General features: G+C 36.1%; 1 protein-coding gene across 2 annotated transcripts in view; it reads left to right on the top strand.

Moving 5' to 3' along the window:
• Positions 1–18,870, top strand: part of HELQ (helicase, POLQ like) — a 40,492-nt gene extending 21,622 nt beyond the window's left edge. For both annotated transcript variants that reach the window (XM_030878052.2, XM_030878058.3), the window contains 7 exons: positions 5,346–5,604; positions 6,489–6,646; positions 7,716–7,814; positions 10,596–10,769; positions 13,623–13,736; positions 14,586–14,720; positions 18,687–18,870. In XM_030878052.2, coding sequence (XP_030733912.1) covers positions 5,346–5,604; positions 6,489–6,646; positions 7,716–7,814; positions 10,596–10,769; positions 13,623–13,736; positions 14,586–14,720; positions 18,687–18,794 — 1,047 coding nt within the window. In that variant the 3' untranslated portion in view covers positions 18,795–18,870. The remainder of the gene's footprint in view (positions 1–5,345; positions 5,605–6,488; positions 6,647–7,715; positions 7,815–10,595; positions 10,770–13,622; positions 13,737–14,585; positions 14,721–18,686) is intronic.
• The last annotated feature ends 6,023 nt before the right edge of the window (positions 18,871–24,893 follow it).

Genomic DNA, 24,893 nt, shown 5'->3' with positions numbered 1-24,893 from the left:
GAATGAAAGGAAGGTCATCACTGGATATCCCAGAGATAGTAAAGGTAGTAAGGAATTACCCTTGAATAGCTGTATCCTTGAATACTGAAAAATGAATTCAACAACTTGGATGAAATGGGGGAAATTCTTTTTTTTTTTAATTTACTTATTTTATTTATTTAATTTTGGCTGTGTTGGGTCTTCGTTGCTGTGCGTGGGCTTTCTCTAGTTGCGGCGAGCAGAGGCTACTCTTCATTGAGGTGCTCAGGCTTCTAATTGCTGTGGCTTCTCTTGTGGAGCACGGGCTCTAGGCATGCGTGTTTCAGTATTTGTGGCATGTGGGTTCAGTAGTTGTGGCTGGCGGGCTCTAGAGCACAGGCTCAGTAGTTGTGGTGCACGGGCTTAGTTGCTCTACAGCATGTGGGATCTTCCCAGAACCAGGGCTTGAACCCACGTCCCCTGCATTGGCAGGCAGATTCTTAACCACTGCAACACCAGGGAAGTCCAATGGGGAAAATTCTTGAAAGACACAATTCCCGAAATTGACTGAAGAAATAAAAAATCTGAATAGTCCTATATTTATTAAAGAAATTGAATTTATAATTTAGAACTTTCCCACAAAGAAAACTCTAGGCCCAACTGACTTCACTGGTGAGTTCTAACAAACATTTAAAGGAGAAATAATATCAGTCATACACACATTCTTTCAGAAAGTAGAGGAAGATGGAACACTGCTCATCTTATCTTATGAGACCAGCATTATTCTGATACCAAAACCAGACGAAGATATTACAAGAAGAGAAAACTACAAGCCAATGTCTCTGGTAAACATACATATAAAAACCCATATCAGGGCTTACCTAGTGGCGCAGTGGTTGAGAGTCCGCCTGCCGATGCAGGGGGCGCGGGTTCGTGCCTCGGTCCGGGAGGATCCCACATGCCGCGGAGTGGCTGGGCCCGTGGGCCGTGGCCGCTGGGCCCGCGCATCCGGAGCCTGTGCTCCACGGCAGGAGAGGCCACAGCAGTGAGAGGCCCACGTGCTGCAAAAAAAAAAAAAAAAAAACCATATCAAAGTACTAGTAATACAACAATACATTATTAGAACAATATACCATGATCAATCAGAATTTATTCCAATAATGCAAAGTTGGTTTAACATTCAAAGTTCATCAGTATATTGATAATTATCCATTTGACAGAACTCAACATTCATGATAAAAGCTCAACATACTAGGAGTAGAAAAGAACTTCTTCAATCTGATAAAGGTTGTTTATTTAAAAAAAAAAGAAACTACAGGTAACATCACACTTAATGGTGAAAAACTAAATGTTTTTTCCCCTAAGATCAGGAAAAGAAATCTGCTCTCACTCTACTAATCAACATATATCAGAACTTGTACCCAATACAATAAGACAAGAAGAAAAAATAAAGCAAACAGTTTAGAAAGGAAGAGTAAAACTGTCTTATTTGCTGATGGCATTGAATTCAAGAAAAATCCAAAGGAATGTCCAAAAAACCAGAGTGTAATTAGTGGTGTCACAGGATACAAGGTCAATGTACAAAACTCAATTATATTTTTATATACTTACTGCAAATAATTGGAAAAACAATTCCATTTACAGTAAATTCAAAAAAAACATGAAATACTTAGGGGTAAATTTAACTAATATGTGTCAGACCTATACACTGAAAACTATGAAACACTGCTTAGAGAAATTAAAGAAGGCCTACATAAATGGAGAGAGATAGCATGTTCATGAATTGGGACACTCACTTTTGTTCAGATGTTACTTCTTCCCAAATTGGCCTATAAATTCAGTGCAATCCCAATCAAAATCTCAACAGGTTTTTTTGTAGAAATTTCACACTGATACTAGAATTTATTTGGTAATGCAAAGGAATAGAATAGCCAAAAATAGTTTTGTAAAAGAACTTGACTTCAAGACTTACTGTAAAGCTTCAATAATTAAAAACAGTGTGATATTGGTGCAAAGATTGACATATAGACCAATAGATCAGTAAGTCCAGAATTAGGCCCATATATGATCAATTCATTTTCAACAAAGGTGCCAAGGTATTTAAATGGAGAAAGGATTTTTTTTTCAATAAATGGTGCTGAAACAAGTAGATACCAATATGGAACAACCACAGACAAATTAACCCCAACTCTTACCTCCCACTGTCCAAAAAAATTAACTCAAAATGGATCATAGACCTAGACCTAAAAGCTAAAATAAAACTTCTAGAAGAAAATCTAGGAAAAAATTTTTGTTACCTTGGGGTAGGCAAAGAGTTCTTACGTGGGAAACAAAAACCGTAAACCATGAAAGAAAAAAATCAATTTAATAGGCTTCATCATTATTTTAAAATTCTCTTCAAAAGACCCTGCTTAACAAATGAAAGGCGGAGGAAAATGTTTATACATCTGACAAATATGAGTATGTCATGAGTGAGGACTCCACAAAAGGCAGTGGAATTAGGAGGGAGTTGGGACTTCAGTGCACTCCCTGTGCACTGAGACCAGTGCTCTCAGGTACAGGACTCCTGGGGGAACTGACTTGGCCACAAAAGTCTGGTTTTATGGGCCTGGCAATGCAACCGTTGTTTTCTGTTTTAACAATTGAAGTACAGCAGCAAGAAGTCCAGGCAGAGTCAGCTCAGGAGATTAGCCTATAGGCAGCTGTTGTTTCAAGCCTGCCCGTAGGAGACTACGGGGCCCCGTCCTGAGGAGGACAGGCCATCAGGGTTCCTCCTACTCCTTGGGGTAAGGCTTCACAACAGGGCTCTAGTTGTGGAAAGAGGCCGGAATTACAGACCGGGTGGAGAAGTGGGAAAATCTTTAGAGTTAGAACTGAAGCAGAAGTCAAGTCCTCTGGACAGGAACAACCAGGTGGGATAGGGGTGAGAGGCAAGAAGGGCAGTGTGAGGTCAGGAGGCAGAAGGTAGAGGTGGGCATCCCTGGAGAGACTAGGTCCAGGGTTTGGTGGAAGAGATGGAAACTCCAGGAATTAATAAGAGATCATAACAGTTGTTGGGCCATGGGATACAGGGAGCCTCCAATTATTGTTTCTCACAACTATGTTTCAGATGCTCTGCTAGACACTTTATATGTTTTATCTCTGATCTTTGCATACCTTTGAATAAAGTAATATAACTGTGCTTTCACAAAAAAAGAATCCAAGGCAAAAAGGTAGGTTACGTAGGCTGCTTGCACACGCTGGTGCATACTACTGCCGTCTTGCCTGGATCACTGTAATGGTCTCCCAGTTGGTCTCCTTGCATTCACTCTGTCTGCCCTGCCTTCCCACATCCCCTCCAAGTAATTCTTCAATAGACTGATCTTCACAAAATATAAAATCCGAATGTATCACCCCCTTCTGCTTAAAATTTGTCACTGGTTGTTTCCTGTTGCTGTTAGGATTGAGCCCAAATTCCTTATCATGGTCTACTGTGGTAGATTTGGCCTCTGCCTGTCTTTTCATCCTCATCTCTCACCAGCCTTCGTATACTCTGTACTCCAGACATACTGGCCTTCTATTACATTTCTCAAACATTCTATACTTGCTCCTACTGCAGTGTTCTGTAAGCCTGGGACTCGCCCTTCTTACCTCCCCGTCTCCAGTTTCACCCTCACCCACTCCCACTTAACGGTCAGACTTTCACTTCACCACCACTTCCTCAGGGAAGCCTTTCTTTGCCACTGAGTCCAGTCAGTCTATTGTATGCTTTGTAGAAACACATTCTTTCCTTTAATAGCACCTATCAGTTTGTAGTCGTATTCTTGTTAGTGCCATTATTTGGCTAATAACTTTACCCCAGTGGAATGTAAGCCCTGTGACAGCAGGATCCACATGTATTGTCATTTATCACTGAATCCCAGTGACTAGCACAGTGCCTGGCATGTGGTTGGCACTTGGTAAACACTTGAATTAATGAATGGGTTGACTTTGGAGTTGGTCATGGCTGAACTTGCAGGTTGGGGCAACAGTGAAGAACCCAGCTTTGAGAAGCCAGAAGCAGAGTCTCTACCAGTGGGTTTAAACCACTATGTCTATAAGTTTTCAGAGGGCTAGAAAGGTAACCTGTTGGTCGCCAGAAGGATCAAGTAAAGGATTTTGTTTGTTTGTTTACTCCCACGGTTAACTGTAATCGGCCAACCAAAAAACAATATAGAAACTAAGTATGCTGATAATCTACAAACTGAGTATCTTAAAAGTACAATTTGGCCTGAATGAATACTATATTAAGAATGATTTTTATTAAAAGGAGAAACAATAGGAAATGTCTGTGCTCCATTTTATTTTCTGTTATCGCTTATAATGGTTTAATATGAAATTACTAGTTAAGTTTTCCAGTTGAAATATCGTCAGAGTTGTGAGAGAGAAAAATATGCTTATTGATTGACTATATTTTAGTATAACTTGTTGATTTCATTGAAATTGGCTAATATAAATTATTCTAATTCAGAGACAGCTCTACATCTGAATACCAAGTGGTGAGTTAAGTATTACTTACGATTGCCATTATAAGTTTTAAATAGTGAGTAAGTGGGGAGAAAAAAAGGCAGCAAAAGAACAGGAAAAGGAGATGGGAATGAGAGAGACAAAAAGCAGTAAAAAAACTGCTGTCTATTTTTAAGTAATATGTCAGGGAAAGTATTGCCTGATCCTGTTTTAGTGGAGGCTTTCAGTTGTGTTTTCCATGTTTGTTTGCTTTTTTAATACAATTTTTAAAGCTAAAGAATGTTTTCACATGTGGCTGGAAAGGGGTGGAGGAAGGATTTCTGAAGGAGGCTAAGTGGGAATTAGTGATAATTGAGGAGTAAACAGAGAGCACAGCTTTGGAGGTATTGTGAAAAATTATTCAAAAACCTAAGGGGTTTTTGAATGAGAAATGTGTAGATGTTTTCATTAAAAGTATGAATATGGGGCTTCCCTGGTGGCGCAGTGGTTGAGAGTCCACCTGCCGATGCAGGGGACACGGGTTTGTGCCCCGGTCCGGGAAGATCCCACATGCCGCGGAGCGGCTGGGCCCGTGAGCCATGGCCGCTGCGCCTGCGCGTCCGGAGCCTGTGCTCCGCAACGGGAGAGGCCACAGCAGTGAGAGGCCCGCGTACCGCAAATTAAAAAAAAAAAAAAAAAAAAGTAGGAATATGATAACTATCTTTTCCCTTAAATTGTTTTCTTCTTTTGATTTTAAAATGTTGTTATAAAATTACCTTTATGCAACTATGTAGATTTTATAATAGTTTTTTATTTAAATAGCTTTGCGGTATGGAAATGAGTCATCATCTTGATTAATTATTCATTCAAAATGTTACCTTGAATTAGGGAAGATGCTCTAATGATGTCCTGAATTGTTTCAGATTGCAACAAATCTCGGTGACATATATCACTTCATGAGTGGTACATTTTTTGGTGTTCAGCAGAAGATTTTGTTGAAAGAAAGAAGTCTCTGGGAAATAACTGTCGAATCACTTAGATACTTGACAGAAAAAGGACTCCTACAAAACGATACTATTTTGACAGAAAAAGGACTTCTACAAAAAGACGCTATTCATGGGTCGGAAGAAGAGTTCCAATATAGTTTTCACATTACAAAGTTGGGACGAGCTTCTTTTAAGGGTAAGAGTTTACCTAAATCTCATTACTAATCTGAGAAAATGCATTGGAAAAAATAGAAATTATTATGTAATGTTAAGTTGGATTTGTAATTTCATATTAATAATATTAATCTTATCTTACAAACTGTTGGACTACTTCAACTTTAAAAAGTTGAAAAGTGTTTTGAAACAAGTAATTTAGAGTACTGTAGAGGTATATGGAGAAAAGGGTGGTCATCCCTCCTTCATGCTCCCCTCCCTCAGCAGTGATAAAATCATAATATCTTACCAAGAATAACAATTTGGTATATATTTTTGCAGACATTATCTGTAAATTTCATAACAATTTGATACATATATCCTTCCAAACATTTTTATGTGTACGTGTATATGTGTATATATATATACATATACATATATATGTATATATACACACACACACACACACACAGAGCTTGCTTTTCTCACTTATAAAATACCATGAGCATCTTCACATGTTAATCCCTTTAAATCTACCTCATTTTTCTTTTACTACAATAGTCATCCATAGTATGGATACCATAATTTATTTCACCACTCCCCTATTGATGGACATTTACTGTGTTCCTGATTTTTCTCCATTATAAACAAGGCTGCTTGGGCATCTCTGCTCATGTATTTTTGGAATTGTGTGGAAATGTTTCTCTGGGTTAGATTCCCAAGATTAGAGGGGTTGGGTCAGAAGGTATATACTTATTAAATGCTGATGGATACTATCAAAATGACCTCCAAAATAGTTGTGTTAAGTTACATAGTAAGAGATTTTAAAGACTTTTGTAGTTAACTCCTAAACTAGACTTACTTTAAAGTCACCTCTTTCCCCCTTTGGTGATTATGAAAGATGAACTATTTGTGTCTTTCTTTTAGGAGCTATAGATTTGGCTTATTGTGACAGTCTCTACAGAGACTTGAAGAAAGGTCTTGAAGGACTTGTGCTTGAAAGCCTTCTTCATCTAATTTACCTAACAACTCCCTATGATATGGCTTCTCAGTGTCACCCTGATTGGATGATATACTTCAGGCAGGTGAGACAATAAGATTCTGCAATACAGGCTACAATAATGGATCAGGATTTGATTTTTGTCAAGTGATTATTCACATCTTTTCTTTATTAAAATATATTTGAAATTGGGCCCTTTGTTTTTGAGTTTTTAAAGTAGTAATATGGCAATAACATTTTTTGTTTGTTTCACTTAAATATTTTCTGTTAAATATAAACATGTTCATTATCAAAAAAATAAAGAAAGGTGCAGAAAAGAAAAAAAGGTCATCCCTGGTCCCATTTCCCCAAAGGTAGTTTACTCGTATGATTTGGTGACCACTACATTTTATAATGCCTGGAATATAAAGAAAACCATGAAAGCCATCCCTGATGATTGATAGTTTAATTACATGAAAGCTCTGTTACAGTCACACGTGATGTCACATCATGTCACACCAAACCCGGTGATGTTAATACCTGAGAAGGAATATCATCTTTATCAACAGTAGCAAGGTGGAACTGGCCATACTTGTTACAAAACCAAGTGGTAGAGTACAGTCTATTATGATTTTACTGTGAACAGGCTAGATGCATGAACACATATTAGGCAGAAGCAATATGCAGCTTTTAATTGCAGGAAATTAACTGTCTTTTTAATGTCGTTTTTTAAAATTGTTACTCTAAGTTTTTCTAAGTGGTATTATACAATGCAGTTACTTTCAAAAGCTTTCCCTCTTCTCTCTTCCCACAGACATCTCCCATATTAAACATGAGCCCATAGTCCATGGAAATCATAGTCCATGGTCACAGTATTTGTGGCCATGTCTTTAAGTCATTCTACTAAAGTTTGTTATATTGGGTTGGCCCAAAAGTTCGTTCGGGTTTTTCTGTAACAGCTTACGGGAAAACCCGAACGAACTTTTTGGCCAACCCAAATATTTTAATACTGTATCTTTTAAGCTTGCAATATTTGTAAACAAAATATGTGGGTTTTTTCATATCTTTTATAATAATGAAAGTGTGATATGACTAAATACTGGATTTGATTAATGGCAGACTTTTTAAAGTTACAATTTAATTTTTCAATATATTTATGCTCTTTTTCTCTGTAGTTCAGCCAGCTCAGCCCAGCAGAACAAAATGTGGCTGTTCTGATTGGAGTCTCTGAGAACTTTATTGGGAAGAAAGCATCAGGTCAAGCTATCAGGAAGGTACCATAGTCTTTTTTTCCTTCCTAAATAACTTAAGTTCATAAAACAAAATTAATGCTGTTGTATCATCTCCTTTGTTGACTTGATCCTTTTGGTTCACTTTTTTTCTCTTTAATATAATTCCCATTTTACTATTTAAAACATCTGAGGACCAGAAATTTAGGTATTTTTTTTAAACAGTATTTATTTCTGGGTGGTGTGATGGCCCTTTTTTTGTGTACCTTTGTATTTCTAAAATAGTCATGCACATGTAAGTATCATAGGAAAAGGTAAACCTTATTTTATCTATTTTTCTTAGGCTACTTATTATGACTTAAATTATATAAATTGTAAAATATTTGTAAAATGTTTTCACAGTATTATGGAATCCTGAAATAAGTGCAGTTAAAGGGAGAAAAAAATCTTCTAGAAACCTTTTATTAAGCATTCTACTTGGTATCAGGGATTCTAAGATAGGATGAGTTTGGGATTTTTGTTTTTGTTGTTGCTGTTGTCCCAAAGAACTCCCAATGTACTTGAAGTACATAAAGCATTTTAGAAGGTTGAAGTGGAAAAGCCAATACTCTTGTGTGATATCTTATATTTTTGTGTTTTAAAGTTTAGTCAACAAACATGAAGCAAGTGTTGAATGTACACACTAACCTTAAGAGAAGTGGAAATAATTCTGTGGCAAACATGCATTCAGAATCCTTAAGTTCATATAATCTTCCACCTCATAATACACTTTTTTTCATTTTTCATTTTCTTTGGTAATCTAATCTTCCTTGAAACGTAATTATCTTACCTACCATTTCCCCTATATCTTTAAAATTTATATAGATTTTACTGATTTCATTTTGAAAAATGGAAGGTGGTGTTTACTTATATTTGAATTGAATTGTGCAGCTGTCCCCTGTATTGATGTATCATAAAATTATAAATATATATCACTTCAGTATTCATGTTGTCAATATTTAAATTGGGTCTTTTACCTCAGAAATGGCTATGTTGTTTAGGCCTTCAAAATGTTGACTAAAGATATTTCTTAAAACAAGCCTTTTGTATCAAACTCTAAAATATAAAATAAAAACAAAATCATATTAGTTTGCAACTCATTACCAAATAATAAACATTTATAAAACCTTATTAGAATAATGTATCTTTTAAAACGAATCAAAATTTATTTTTGTTACACTTTATGAAATATAGTCAATAAATGTTTGTTCAATTGATAATTAAATATTTAAAATAGTATGGGCATGGATTTGTCTCAGTTACAAATGGGTTAGTTACTAGTTCAGTGCTTTAGAAGTATCTTTTTAAAAAACTTCTGCAGAACATGATGTTTACTTAGAATCTAATTGATGTCTTCACATTGAAAAAGACCTTTAAACATTTTTTGTAAAAATCTTGAAATTGGCATGATGTGGCTTATCTTGCCATGTAATATAATCACATCGTTTTTCTTGGCTTAGAAAATACATTCTAAGCAAAATCTACATTGACTCAATTTATAGTTAATAATGAAGATGCACTAAAATTGGGAAATTAAAAGGTAAACTTTTCCTACTTGTTTTTCAGCTATCATGCTTTTCAGCTTAATGCTTTTTAAAAGGGTGATCCAGTACAACATGCAGAATCTGTAATTCTTATATCCTTCAATGTGCCACCCTAAGTTCTCATCTTAAACATTCTTTTACTGTAGTAAAAGATATAATTTTATATTTTAAACCTACTTTTTCTCTTTAAAATTCATCTTTTTTTTCCTCTGATTTTAAGCATGAGTTACTCAGTTTCTGAGTTAGCTTAATATTAGCTATGAAATGCTTTACCCAAAAAATAATCACTAAGCAGCACAGGCAAAAGCACATAACAGAATAGAAATAGTCAACTACAGGAAGCATTTTTCTTTCAGTGTTTTAACTTTGGAAACATTAATTATTTACCATGACCATGTGGAAATCATAGAATCTAGTGTTTACTTTTTAGACTTATTAACATATTTATCTAAACAAATGCGTTTGTCTAATTTATAATCACAGTCACACATATATATACCACCTATAAATACTACAGTAAATGTAAAGGTTTCCCCAATTCCTTTCCTTCCTGTATTCTTTCCTAAGGCTACCATAACAAATTAGCACAAACCAGGTGTCTTAAAACAACAGAAATGTATTCTGGCACAGTTCAGGAGGCCAGAGATCTGAAATCAAGATGCTGGCAGGGCTGTTCCTTCTGGAGGCTCTGAGGAAGAAACCATCTTGCCTCTCTCCTAGCTTTTGGTGGTTGCAGGCAATCCTTGTAGATGTATCCCTCCAAAGTCTGCCTCCATTTTCACATTGCCTACTCTGTGTCATTCTGTGTCGTCTCTCTTGTAAGGGATGACAGTCATTGAATAATGGGCCCTTAAGGGCCCCCTGTATATCCAGGATGATTTCATCTCAAGATCCTTAACTAATTACATCTGCAGAGATCCTATTTCCAAACAAGGTCACATTCAAAGGTACCAGGGGTTAAGACTTGAGCATATCTTTTTTGGGGAACAATTCAACTCACTACACTCCCTATAGAAGGAACTTTAAATTGGGAACAATTTGGCATATCTCTTTTTACACTCAGAAAAACGGTAATTTGAACTCATCTAAAGTACGTTTGTTAGAACTTAGATTTATTTCTGTGGAACCATTCTATCCTTGCTCTCCTGTGGTACAACTTCATGCTCTTTACCTTTTGTCCATTTTGAATGTAATGTACATTTTTTAGCAGGTCCAGTACATAAACTTATTTGTGTCTTTCTAGAAGGTGGACAAGAATATTGTCAACAGACTATACCTGTCTTTCGTTCTTTATACCTTGCTCAAAGAGACCAACATTTGGAGTGTGTCTGAAAAATTCAATATGCCTCGAGGATATATACAAAACCTTCTCTCTGGAGCTGCCGCATTCTCCTCTTGTGTGTTACACTTCTGTGAGGTAATTCCATTAAATAGATGATATATGCTGTGTGCATCTTCTGTTTTAACCGTTACTGAACTCAAAAGCCAGTTAGTCAATATGTTCTCTTGTTTCTTCTGTTATTACAAAGCACTCAAAATTTGTTTAAAATATATCTTTGTTTTTATCCACTTACAAAAATACTGTATACATGCATGTAATAAAGGTATTACAGAATGACAGAATCAACTAAAACATAATGAACAAGTAGGAAGTCCTTAGTTATCCCTACTTTTAGAGCTATCATTAATAGTTTCAAGTATTTGGAATCAACTCTTTTTTTTTCTACTCTTTCTTTTTGTTGTTGTTGTTTTTTCTTTTCTTTCTTTCTTTATTTTTGGTTGCATTGGGTCTTAGTTGCACCATGAGGGATCTTTCATTTCAGTACGTGGGCTCTTTGTTGTGGCACACAGGCTTCTCTCTAGTTGTGGCATGAGGGCTCAGTAGTTGCGGCATGAGGGCTTAGTTGCCCTGTGGCATGTGAGATCTTAGTTCTTCAATCAGGGATCAAACCCGCGTTGCCTGCATTGAAAGGTGGATTCCCAACCACTGGACCACCAGGGAAGTCCCTGGAATCAACTGTTAAAATAACTTTTCTCCATTGATGTAGATTCTGTGTGAGTGTCTTTCTCCTGAGTGGTAACTATGTAAAGTGTTTGATTGGTATGTTACCAATATCCAGCAGATACCTGACTACTCAGTACCATGTTCTTTTGATTACCACAGTAATTTCCCATTTTTGCTTCCAGTGTCAAGCAGCTACGTCAGTTTCTACATCAAATGTGTGTTTTATAAAATAAAGAAGAAAACTTAATTTTGGCCATATGCATTTGAGATCGATTTATTTAAGACTTTACTAAAAGAAGCATTCAGAATTTCCTTAAATAACACAACAAAGCTTACCAGAGTTTTCTACCCAGTTTTTGATGAGTTTATAAGATAAGCCATTTTTGTTGCATTGAAATTTATTGTTTTGGGGTGGCATAGTAATATTTGTTTCTTACTTTTTTTTTCTGTACTTATTTTTTTTTAATTTTTTCCACAATGAATTCTACTTTTAAACTTAAAATCTACTTCATTTGCCCTATCTTAAGCCTCCATATTCTGTGTGTGTATAGGGCAATTAGTTCTATCATATATGCTAATGGAGTAAATAATCCAAAACTACTTGGCTTTGGATTGAATGATAATTATTTTAGCAAATTTACCTTTTAAATACCTTTTATTTATGCTGATTTTTAAATTTTAGCGTATATTCCCTAATTACATGGTAGCTAATCAGTACACAAACATTATGGATAATAAGGAGAAGCTGGCCTTTAAAATGTATTTTCTTAAGTTTACTGTGTTTGTTCTTCATATTTAAAAAGGTGTTCCATGATAATTCTATCCCTTTGTTTTACTTAGAACTATAAGGATGTGAGCCTTACACAATTGTTCAAGTGAAAGAATCTATAGGTTGAACTTCAAAAGCAACTATAATTTGATGGTTGATCCTAGGGTCAGTCTACCCGACAACTCTCATGAATGTATTTTCAATATTTTAAAGCATTTTTTTCTTTATAAAAAGTTATGTAGGACTTCCCTGGTGGCTCAGTGGTTGAGAATCTGCCTGCCAATGCAGGGGACATGGGTTCAATCCCTGGTCTGGGAAGATCCCACATGCCATGGAGCAACTAAGCCTGTGTACCACAACTACTGAGCCTGTGCTCTAGAGCCCACAAGCCACAACTCCTGAGCCTGCGTGCTGCAAATACTGAAGCCCGTGCGCCTAGAGCCTGTGCTGTGCAACAGTAGAAGCCACCACACTGAGAAGCCCATGCACTGTAGTGAAGAGTAGCCCCTGCTCGCTGCAACTAGAGAAAACCCATGTGTAGCAACAAAGACCCAACATAGCCAAAAATAAATAAATTAAATAAATAAATAAAAACAAAAAAAGTTATGTAAGTGGAATAAAATAGTATACCGATCATATTAGTTAAGATACTTTTAACTGCAAGTAACAGAAAAATTCCATAGAAATTTAAACAATAAGGAAAAATGAATATCTTATGTAGCAGTAAAGCCAGAGCTAAGGCGGTTTAGGATTGATTGATTCAGTAGTTCTATTCAAGGTTTTCTTTTCTTCTTTTTTTGCTGCCATACTAGTGCATTGACTACTTTCCTACTAGTAGGAAAGTAGTAGGTCACAAAGTAGCTAGCTAATGTTGTTCCATGCGTCACAAATGCTCACAGTGATACCCAAAGGTTAGAAAGGAAACTTAAAAAAAAAGAAAAAGAAAAAACCAAACTACTATTACAGAAAATTTCAACCCTATATTTAAAAAGACAAGGTAATGTAATGAATACCCACCCAGCTTTAAGAATTACCAACTCATGGTTTCTAATACTATTTTAAATATTGCTGCACTGAGCATCATCTTGTATTTGAATCCTTCCATATTCAGTATTTTGTCTTCAGGATAAATTTCCAGAGGTAGGAATTGTTTTCAATCATTTGGGAAAGAAAAACTATGCAATCACTTGCTGATGTTTTGATAAAAATGAATAGAACTCTTCTTATTGACTTCTTTTTCTTTTTTAATTGGGGTATAGTTGTTTATTTTTCAATTTTCAATCTTTTTCCTCATCCTAAAACCATTCCATCAAATTCCTCAGTCTCTGCCATGTTTCCTTGTAACAATTTTGCATGGAGTCATTGTTCATCTCTGGCTTAACCCAACTTCCAGAATTTACAGAAGGGAGCGTCCTCTCTGAGCCCTCTACCATGCAAACTAGATTTTGAAATAACTTACCAGATTTAAATTCTGCATATTTCTTTGTGTTCTGCAGGAACTTGAGGAGTTCTGGGTTTATAGAGCCCTTTTGGTAGAACTTACCAAGAAGTTGACTTACTGTGTAAAGGCAGAGCTAATCCCTCTCATGGAAGTGACTGGAGTTTTAGAGGTTAGTAGCCTCCCAGTTTCCCACCTGAGATGATTTCAACTAACAGAAAAATCAGGTTTTACTGTCATGTCACAGGGTAAGTGACAATAGCCTTATTGTTCATTTATCATGGGAATCTTTTTTTTTTAATTAATTGCTGCCATGGTCTCCCAGAAATCCCTGTTAATCTGGAAAAAGTTCTGATGAAAAATCACATTCATGGGAAAAAATAACAGTAGGGATGGGGTGACTCTTCCCAAGTATATGTGTCATTCTTAACATCCCTTCCTTCCTCTACTCCAGTGAAGAATCACCTTCTGTCAGTTTAAACAGTGCTTGTTGAAGGTGGTGGTGACTTGGTGGCAGTGAGGGTCATTTACGTTTTCTAAGGGAGTGAGGAGAAAGTATCCTCAGCTGGTTTCTTAGCTTTCTATTTTTCACCAACCCTTGATTTCAGTTTATCCTCTGTTATTCAGTTCTTAAATCAGAGAAGTTCTGTTTGGGAATGCAGACACACACCCCTACCTCAGGTCCCCTGAGTAGATGGTAAGAACATTTTAGGGGTACTGGACTAAAACATTTGATTGGGGATGCCCCTAGCCTAAGTGCCCTAATGGGTTTCTTATTTCTGATTGCAGCACACATCAGCTCACTTAAGCTACACAGAAAACTAGCTATCTTGCAGTCAGATTGGAACGACCCAAATGCGTCTTTTAAAATTCCTCGGGATTCTGATGTGTTATCTCTTCATATTTATTATCTTAGTTTATTCCTGTCTCTGCAAGTGAATTTTTTCCCTTCAGTAAGACACTTAATTACTTTTTCCTAATCCCAAATTCTGATCCTAATGATTTTTGTAATACTTTTCAGGGTCGAGCAAGACAGTTATACAATGCAGGTTATAAAAGTCTAATGCACTTAGCTAATGCAAATCCTGAAGTGCTGATAAAAACAATTGATCATTTATCAAGACGCCAGGCCAAGCAAATTGTTTCATCAGCCAAGGTAAGCAAACTATTTTTTAATCTTTATGATGTATATATATTTTTTAAAGTAATTAATTAATTTTTGGCTGTGTTGGGTCTTTGTTGCTGTGCGCAGGCTTTCTCTAGTTGCGGCGAGTGGGAGCTACTCTTCTTTGCGGTGCGCGGGCTTCTCATTGCGGTGGCTTCTCTTGTTGTGGAGCACGGGGTCTAGGCGCTGGGCTTCAGTAGTTGTGGCTCGCGGGCTCTAGAGCGCAGGCTCAGTAGTTGTGGCGCACAGGCTTAGTTGCCCCACAGCATGTGGGATCTTCACGGACCAGGGCTCAAACCCGCGTCGCCTGCATTGGCAGGCGGATTCTTAACGACTGTGCCATCAGGGAAGCCCAATCTTTATGATATTTTGTAGTGTAATCTCCTTATACTTTAGATATAAAAGCAAAAACGTTTAACTATATATGCAAAAGTTTATACTCACAATATTTGGATAAAAATAATACACGTGTTATGATACAAGATTTGCTAAAAGGAGGAAAAGGATCTCCTAAAAAATAAAGACGCTTTCAAGAGTTCATTGAAGTACGAGGAACTCTGGAACTCGCTGAACTCTGCCTCCCGCTACTCTTGACACAGAAGTCCTTTCCTCAGCATCCCCAACACATTCACTGACAAGGAGCCTACAACCTCAAAAATTAAGTAGTTCTATTTTTGGACCCCTAGTGTTACAAAGAGCATCCCAATATAATGAGGCTGTGTTAAAATGTCTACCATGGCATCATAGAGTACTACCCTGTGGAACTAGACTGTTGCTTTGTTCATTTGGTAGCTTTTCACATACTTGAAAATGGCTCTTCTTGCCTCCAAGGGCTTCTCTTTTCTGTTTCTTTCACCTGTAGTAAATAACCTAGTTTTAGGCTATTCACTATACTGGTTACCCTTTGCTAGATGCAATCCAGTTTGTCATTACCCTCCTGCTCCATGTGGGTAAATCCATTACACAACAGTTTGGGATTATTTCCTTCTTGATCTCAACTATAATTCTGTCCTTGTGGTCTGAAATCTCATAGTTTTTTGTTTTTGTTTTTTTAACTTCATCGTTATACTATTGTCATATATAGATCAGAAATGGCTGAAAAGTAAATTTCCATCTTACTTTGTGAATAGTGCTCACATTGTTTGTATTGCTTTGATTGATCTTTACAACAATCCTCTGAGGTGGGCAGAGTTGGTGTTACATTCAATTTACAAATGAAGACACTAAAACTTGTTCCATTAGATTAGGAGTTCTTTGGGTTGATAGGGATGAAGTTATAGTTATTTCCATTTCTGTAGCACCTAGCACAGTATTCAGCCTATAGTAGATATTTAGCAAATATTTGAATAAATAAATAAATAAAATTGGGGCTTCCCTGGTGGCGCAGTCATTAAGAATCTGCTTGCCAGTGCAGGGGACACGGGTTTGAGCCCTGGTCCGGGAAGATCCCGCATGCCGCAGAGCATCTAAGCCTGTGCGCCACAACTACTGAGCCTACACTCTAGAGCCCATGAGCCACAGCTACTGAGCCCGCAAGCCACAGCTACTGAAGCCCGCATACCTAGTGCCCATGCTTGGCAACAAGAGAAACCACCGCAACGAGAAGGCTTCGCACCACATCAAAGAGTAGCGCCCGCTCTCAGCAACTAGAGAAAGCCCGTGCATAGCAACGAAGACCCAGCACAACCAAAAATTAATTAATTAATTAATTAATTAAATCTATTAATAAATAAATAAGATTTAAAGAAATTGATTTACCCAAGGAAACACAGCTAGTCAGTAAGTAGTAGAGCAGGACTATAGAGTTACACTATATGTTATTAAGGATACAAATGGAGCTGCGGTAACGATGGCCAAAATAAGTGACTTTAAATGTTAAAGGTTTATTAGTGTTCACAGCTGATATGAGGAATCAGTTGTGTGTCCAAGGACCCATACTGCCCCTGTCTCATTGCTCAGCCAGTCTTAATATATAGCTTCCATCTTATGGACTGAGGTACACGCTCTCCTTCCCACCATCCCTTCTGCTTTTCCAGTAAGCTTGAAAGAGTAAAATGGATATTCCTTGCAGGATTTTGAGTAGAAGAGTGGGTTAGAGGTTGCAAATAGGGGATGGAAGTAAGGAAAACAGTTAGGATTATACTGAGGTTAAACAGGTTTTTGCAGGAATGCCACAAAAAAGTTGTGTGTCCTTAGTACATCAGATCAGGAGCCACAGGATGTCACTTTATCACATTACTGATAATGACTTTGATCATTTGGTTAAGGAGGTGTCATCTGGCAAGCTTTTCCACTGTAAAATTATTATTTTTCCCTTTTTATTAGTATTTTTGGAGTGGATACTTTGAGACTATGTAGATATCCTATTCTTCATTAAACTTTCACACACTTGTTTTAGCATTCATTGATGATTTTTGCCTCAGTTATTTCTATGATGTTTGTCAAGTGGTGATTTTCTAGCTCCATTGTTCCCTCTATATTTTTTATTGGCATTTTACTATGAGGAAAAGCTATTCCTTCCTCATTTATCTTTTAATTCATTTATTTATATCAGAGTGAATGATGGGTTCATACTTATTTTGATACTCAAATGGTCTCAGAGTTGGCCAGGAAGAGCACCTGCAGACTGGCTCCTGTGTCTTTTTGGCGTGTCCCCATCATTATTGGTGTACTTTCTTACTTTCTGGTTGTATCTGTCAGGGTCTAATCATTAGGAACAGAAACCACACAGTAATTTGAACAGGAAAGCTTAATATAAAGAATTAGTCAGCAATGAAGACTCAACACAGCCAAAAATAAAAATAAAATAAATTAAAAAAAAAAAGAATTAGTAACAGAGGTTACTAGTTGGCCTCTGAGGGGTAAACAGAACACTTCAAGTCATTTGATGTTGGTGGTGTTCTCTGTATTCTAGTAATGTTGACATGTGAGTTTTGTATGGTTTACTTATTGTCCTTTGTGATCTGTAGAGTGCTTACAGGATGTGTTGGCAGATTCATTTTGCAGGGTCACCATTACCTCAGTTACTGGAAAGCTTACCTAATTACATTTTTTTTTCCTTGACTTCATTGCTTTATTTTTTTTTATATTTGAAATTTCCTTTTTTAAATTAATTTTTATTGGAGTATAGTTGATTTACAATGTATTCATTTCTGCTGTACAGCAAAGTGTCAGTTATACATATACATCCTAATTACATTTTAGACTCCTTTATATAGTGCTAAATAATGCTATGCTTTATATCAAATTGGTAGAGAGTGGTTTTCTTCCTCTGTGTGATTTTGCTGACCTTTTTATCATAAAAATGTTATAAGAGAAATAGTGCAAATATTTCACACCAATATACTCAAAACCCAGATGCAACAAATACGAATATTTTATTTCTGGCTTTTTTAAAGAAAGGGGAGAAATCGTTATTCAGCAAATATTCATTGACATCCACTATGCGCTGGGTTTAGAAATACTTTCTTTGCTCATTATGCTTCTTTTGAAATTAGCCATATTAATTTTAGGAGCTTGAATAAAACTTTTCCTTGAAACACTGATAAGCTTTTAAAAGATAGCATACTAAACTTTGAGGAATAGTAAAATCCATATATAAAGGATAACATTTTCAAGAACTAATTAAATTTTTGCAAAATTGTCTTAAATTTTATAGATTAAAAGTTAATTTTTAAGTGGCTGAGTCTTCAATAAAACAAATCTTTGAGAGTATTAAAGCTCCCTTATTTTTGGTATACCAAATGCAGTGATCAGCTAAAATGGCTTTAACTAAATGTCTTAGCTTCATTAATTGTAATCACTTGTTCTTAAGTGGCCATTTTTCAATCTCATTATTAGTTTTAATGTCTAGTTTGGTGGTATGTAAGGATTCAGGTGTCAAACAGATGGTGGTAAAATGTTAGCAGTTCTCTAGAAATCGGTGTTTTTGCCTCATGTCTTGATTTTTTATTGTAGTTGCTGTTGCATGAGAAAGCAGAGGCTTTGCAAGAAGAAGTAGAAGAGTTATTGAGACTGCCTTCTGATTTCCCTGGTATTGTGGCCTCTTCTGTTGAAAAGGCATGAAACTGTCACATGAACATTTTTAAGTGTGAATTATTTATTGTACATATGTTTTATTAAAGATTCCCTGTAATTTATGAGTGAAAAAATATATTTTAATTATATATTAAGAACTGTGGATGATGTTTGAATATTCCTGTCACCCATAATTGCATACATAATTATGCATTATTTCTTTGCTCAAAAATCTGGGGTTTACCACAAAATGAAATCCAACTTTCTCAACATATCCCCAGCCTACCCTTGTAGCCAGATCTTTCATTATCCTCTTACCCATTTCTTTCATCAAACTGGACTATTTAAAATCCCAGAATTTTCCCTGGGATTTCCAAACTCTCTCTTTCCTAACTGCTTTATGCTATTCCCCATGCATGGGAAATTATCTTTAAAATGTACTAAGTACTTCAAGTTTCAACTAAGAATGCTAGAATACTATCTCCTCTAAGAAATTGTCCAAGTTCAACCTCCTCCCCACCCCATACATCATGGGTTCTTACCCTCCTATAAGTATTGTGAGTCCCTCATTTATGCCCATGTCTTTTTTATTTTTATTTTCTTTTAATCCCCATTTTTTTTATTCAAACAGAAAGTCAGAAAAATTATAATCATCCTCATCAGTTCACTCAGTCCCATGTAATTAATTTTTTTTCATCTTGATATTTTGTTAGCACTTTTATGAATTCATCAGCTTTCCATTAGAGTTCTGAAAATGCTTATTCATTCAGCTCAGCAGTATAGTCAGTTACCAGAAACCTGTACTTGTTAGAGTCTTTTCCATGAATTCCTTGAACATGAAACCCTTTTATAGGAATATATTTGCAAAAGCATCAGAGTACACCCAGAACTGTCTGCAAATGACAAAAGACTTAAAAATGACCACGGTTAAAGATTTAATGAAAGTTCATGATAATGCAATTGACAAGGAAATTTAGTTATTTCTGAGATGTACATTTTAAAGTAATAACTAGAATTATGACTTATGATACCAGAACATATAAGATTTTTAGAAATTTCATGTACTGTCTGAAACATTTATATTAACATATTTCCATACAAATAACCCAAAAAAAGTTTAGTATTAGTTGTTTTTTTGTTTGTTTGTTTATAGTGCAGGTTCTTATTAGTCATCAGTTTTATACACATCAGTGTATACATGTCAATCCCAATCGCCCAATTCAGCACACCACCATCCCCACCCCACCGCGGTTTTCCCCCCTTGGCGTCCATACGTTTGTTCTCTACATCTGTGTATCAACTTCTGCCCTGCAAATCAGTTCATCTGTACCATTTTTTAGGTTCCACATACATGCGTTAATATACGATATTTTTCTCCTTCTGACTTACTTCACTAGGTATGACAGTCTCTAGATCCATCCACATCTCAACAAATGACTCAATTTCATTCCTTTTTATGGCTGAGTAATACTCCATTGTATATATGTACCACAACTTCTTTATCCATTCATCTGTCGATGGGCATTTAGGTTGCTTCCGTGACCTGGCTATTGTAAATAGTGCTGCAGTGAATATTGGGGTGCATGTGTCTTTTTGAATTATGGTTTTCCCTGGGTATATGCCCAGTAGTGGGATTGCTGGATCATATGGTAATTCTATTTTTAGATTTTTAAGGAACTCCATACTGTTCTCCATAGTGGCTGTATCCATTTACATTCCCACCAACAGTACCAGAGGGTTCCCTTTTCTCCACACCCTCTCCAGCATTTGTTGTTTGTAGATTTTCTGATGATGCCCATTCTAACTGGTGTGAGGTGATACCTTATTGTAGTTTTAATTTGCATTTCTCTAATAATTAGTGACGTTGAGCAGCTTTTCATGTGCTTCTTGGCCATCTGTATATCTTCTTTGGAGAAATGTCTATTTAGGTCTTCTGCCCATTTTTGGATTGGGTTGTTTGTATCTTTAATATTGAGCTGCATGAGCTGTTTATATATTTTGAAGATTAATTCTTTGTCCGTTGATTCATTTGCAAATATTTTCTCCCATTCTGAGGGTTGTCTTTTTGTCTTGTTTATGGTTTCCTTTGCTGTGCAAAAGCTTTGAAGTTTCATTAGGTCCCATTTGTTTATTTTTGTTTTTATTTCCATTACTCTAGGAGGTGGATCAAAAAAGATCTTGCTGTGATTTATGTCAAAGAGTGTTCTTCCTATGTTTTCCTCTAAGAGTTTTATGGTGTCTGGTCTTACATTTAGGTCTCGAATCCATTCTGAGTTTATTTTTGTGTATGGTGACAGGGAGTGTTCTAATTTCATTCTTTTACATGTAGCTGTCCAGTTTTCCCAGCACCACTTATTGAAGAGACTGTCTTTTCTCCATTGTATATCTTTGCCTCCTTTGTCATAGATTAGTTGACCATAGGTGCGTGGGTTTATCTCTGGGCTTCCTATCTTGTTCCACTGATCTATGTTTCTGTTTTTGTGCCAGTACCATATTGTCTTGATTATTGTACCTTTGTACTATAGTCTGAAGTCAGGGAGTCTGATTCCTCCAGCTCCATTTTTTTTCCCTCAAGACTGCTTTGGCTAATCGGGGTCTTTTGTGTCTCCATACAGATTTTAAGATTTTTTGTTCTAGTTCCGTAAAAAATGCCATTGATAATTTGATATGGATTGCATTGAATCTGTAGATTGCTTTGGGTAGTACAGTCATTTTCACAGTATTGATTCTTCCAATCCAAGGACATGGTATATCTCTCCATCTGTTGGTATCATCTTTAATTTCTTTCATCAGTATCTTATAGTTTTCTGCATATAGGTCTTTTGTCTCCCTAGGTAGATTTATTCCTAGGTATTTTATTCCTTGTGTTGTAATGGTAAATGGGAGTGTTTCCATAATTTCTCTTTCATATTTTTCATCATTAATGTATAGGAATGCAAGAGATTTCTGTGCATTAATTTTGTATCCTGCAACTTTACCAGATTCATTGATTAGCTCTAGTAGTTTTCTGGTGGCATTTTTAGGATTCTCTGTGTACAGTATCATGTCATCTGCAAACAGTGACAGTTTTACTTCTTCTTTTCCAATTTGTATTTCTTTTTCTTCTCTGATTGCCATGGCTAGGACTTCCAAAACTATGTTGAATAATAGTGGTGAGAGTGGACAGCCTTGTCTCGTTCCTGATCTTAGAGGAAATGCTTTCAGTTTTTCAGCATTGAGAATGATGTTTGCTGTGGGTTTGTCATATATGGCCTTTGTTTTGTTGAGGTAGGTTCCCTCTCTGCCAACTTTCTGGAGAGTTTTTATCATAAATGGGTGTTTAATTTTGTCAAAAGCTTTTTCTGCATCTATTGAGATCATCATATGGTTTTTATTCTTCAGTTTGTTAATATGGTGTATCACATTGATTGATTTGCATATATTGAAGAATTCTTGCATCCCTGGGATAAATCCCACTTGATCGTGGTGTATGATCCTTTTAATGTGTTATTGGATTCTGTTTGCTAGTATTTTGTAGAGGATTTTTGCATTTATATTCATCAGTGATATTGGTCTGTAATTTTCTTTTTTTGTAGTATCTTTGTCTGCTTTTGGTATCAGGGTGATGGTGGCCTCATAGAATGAGTTTGGGAGTGTTCCTTCCTCTACAATTTTTTGGAAGAGTTTGAGAAGGATGGGTGTTAGCTCTTCTCTAAATGTTTGATAGAATTCACCTGTGAAGTCATCTGGTCCTGGACTCTTGTTTCTTGGAAGATTTTTAATCACAGTTTCAATTTCATGACTTGTGATTGGTCTGTTCATATTTTCTATTTCTTCCTGGTTCAGTCTTAGAAGGTTATACCTTTCTAAGAATGTGTCCGTTTCTTCCAGGTTGTCCATTTTATTGGCATAGAGCTGCTTGTAGTAGTCTCTTAGGATGCTTTGTATTTCTGTGTATTTCTTTGTATTTCTTTGTATTTCTATTTTGTATTCTGTGTCTGTTGTAACTTCTTTTTCATTTCTAATTTTATTGATTTGAGTCCTCTCTTTTTCTTGATGAGTCTGGCTAATGGTTTATCAATTTTGTTTATCTTCTCAAAGAACCAGATTTTAGTTTTATTGCTCTTTGCTGTTGTTTTCTTTGTTTCTATTTCATTTATTTCTGCTCTGATCTTGATGATTTCTTTCCTTCTGCTAACTTTGGGTTTTGTTTGTTCTTCTTTCTCTAGTTCCTTTAGGTGTAAGGTTAGGTGGTTTATTTGACATTCTTCTTGTTTCTTGAGGTAGGCTTGTATAAACTTCCTTCTTAGAACTGCTTTTGCTGCATCCCATAGGTTTTGTGTTGTCATGTTTTCATTTTCATTTGTCTCTAGGTATTTTCTGATTTCCTCTTTGATTTCTTCAGTGATCTCTTGGTTATTTAGTAACATATGGTTTAGCCGCCATATGTTTGTGTTTTTTATGTTTTTTTCCCCTGTAATTCATTTCTAATCTCATAGTGTTGTGGTCACAAAAGATGCTTGATATGATTTCAATTTTCTTAAATTTACTGAGGCTTGATTTGTGACCCAAGATGTAATCTATCCTGGAGAATGTTCCGTGTGCACTTGAGAAGGGAGTGTAATCTGCTGTTTGGGGATGGAATGTCCTATAAATATCAGTTAAATCCATCTGGTCTGTTGTGTCATTTAAAGCTTCTGTTTCCTTATTTATTTTCATTTTGGATGATCTGTCCATTGGTGTAAGTGAGGTGTTAAAGTCCCCCACTATTATTGTGTTACTATAGATTTCCTCTTTTATAGCTGTTAACAGTTGCCTTATGTATTGAGGTGCTCCTATGTTGGGTGCATATATATATATAATTGTTATATCTTCTTGGAATGATCCCTTGATCATTATGTAGTGTCCTTCCTTTTTTCTTGTAACATTCTTTTTTTTAAAAGTCTATTTTATCTGATATGAGTATAGCTACTCCAGCTTTCTTTTGATTTCCATTTGCATGGAATATCGTTTTGCATCCCCTCACTTTCAGTCTGTATGTGTCCCCAAGGCTGAAGTGGGTCTCTTGTAGACAGCATATATATGGGTCTTGTTTTTGTGTCCATTCAGCAAGCCTGTATCTTTTGGTTGGAGCATTTAATCCATTCACATTTAAGGTAATTATCGATATGTATGTTCCTGTGACCATTTTCTTTAATTTTTGGGGGTTTTCCTCTCTTATGTTTCCCACTTAGAGAAGTTCCTTTAGCATTTGTTGTAGAGCTGGTTTGGTGGTGCTGAATTCTCTTAGCTTTTGCTTGTCTGTAAAGCTTTTGATTTCTCCATCAAATCTGAATGAGATCTTTGCTGGGTAGAGTAATCTTGGTGGTAGTTTCTGCCATTTCATCACTTTAAGTATATCATGCCACTCCCTTCTGTCTTGTAGAGTTTCTGCTGAGAAATCAGCTGTTAACCTTATGGGAGTTCCCTTGTATGTTATTTGTCATTTTTCCCTTGCTGCTTTCAATAATTTTTCTTTGTCTTTAATTTTTGCCAATTTGATTACTGTGTGTCTCGGCATGTTTCTCCTTGGGTTTATCCTGTATGGGACTCGCTGTTCTTCCTGGACTTAGGTGGCTATTTCCTTTCCCATGTTTTCATTAAGTTAAGTTTTCAACTATAATCTCTTCAAATATTTTCTCTGGTCCTTTCTCTCTCTCTTCAACTCTGGGACCCCTATAATGCGAATGTTGTTATGTTTAATGTTTTCCCAGAGGTCTCTTAGGCTGTCTTCATTTCTTTTCATTCTTTTTTCTTTAGTCTGTTCTGCAGCAGTGAATTCCACCATTCTGTCTTCCCGGTCACTTATCCTTTCTTCTGCCTCAGTTATTCTGCTATTGATTCCTTCTAGTGTAGTTTTTATTTCAGTTATTGTATTGCTCATCTCTGTTTGTTTATTCTTTAATTCTTCTAGGTCTTTGTTAAACATTTCTTGCATCTTCTCGATCTTTGCCTCCATTCTTTTTCCAAGGTCCTGGATCATCTTCACCCTCATTATTCTGAATTCTTTTTCTGGAAGGTTGCCTATCTCCACTTCATTTAGTTGTTTCTCTGGGGTTTTATCTTGTTCCTTCATCTGGTACATAGCTCTGCCTTTTCATCTTGTCTGTCTTTCTGTGAATGTGGTTT

Source organism: Globicephala melas, chromosome 5 (genome assembly GCF_963455315.2).
Source record: "Globicephala melas chromosome 5, mGloMel1.2, whole genome shotgun sequence".
Lineage (NCBI taxonomy): Eukaryota > Metazoa > Chordata > Mammalia > Artiodactyla > Delphinidae > Globicephala > Globicephala melas.
The sequence above is the reverse complement of the archived record's forward strand: the minus strand, read 5'-3'. Positions and strand labels throughout refer to the sequence as shown.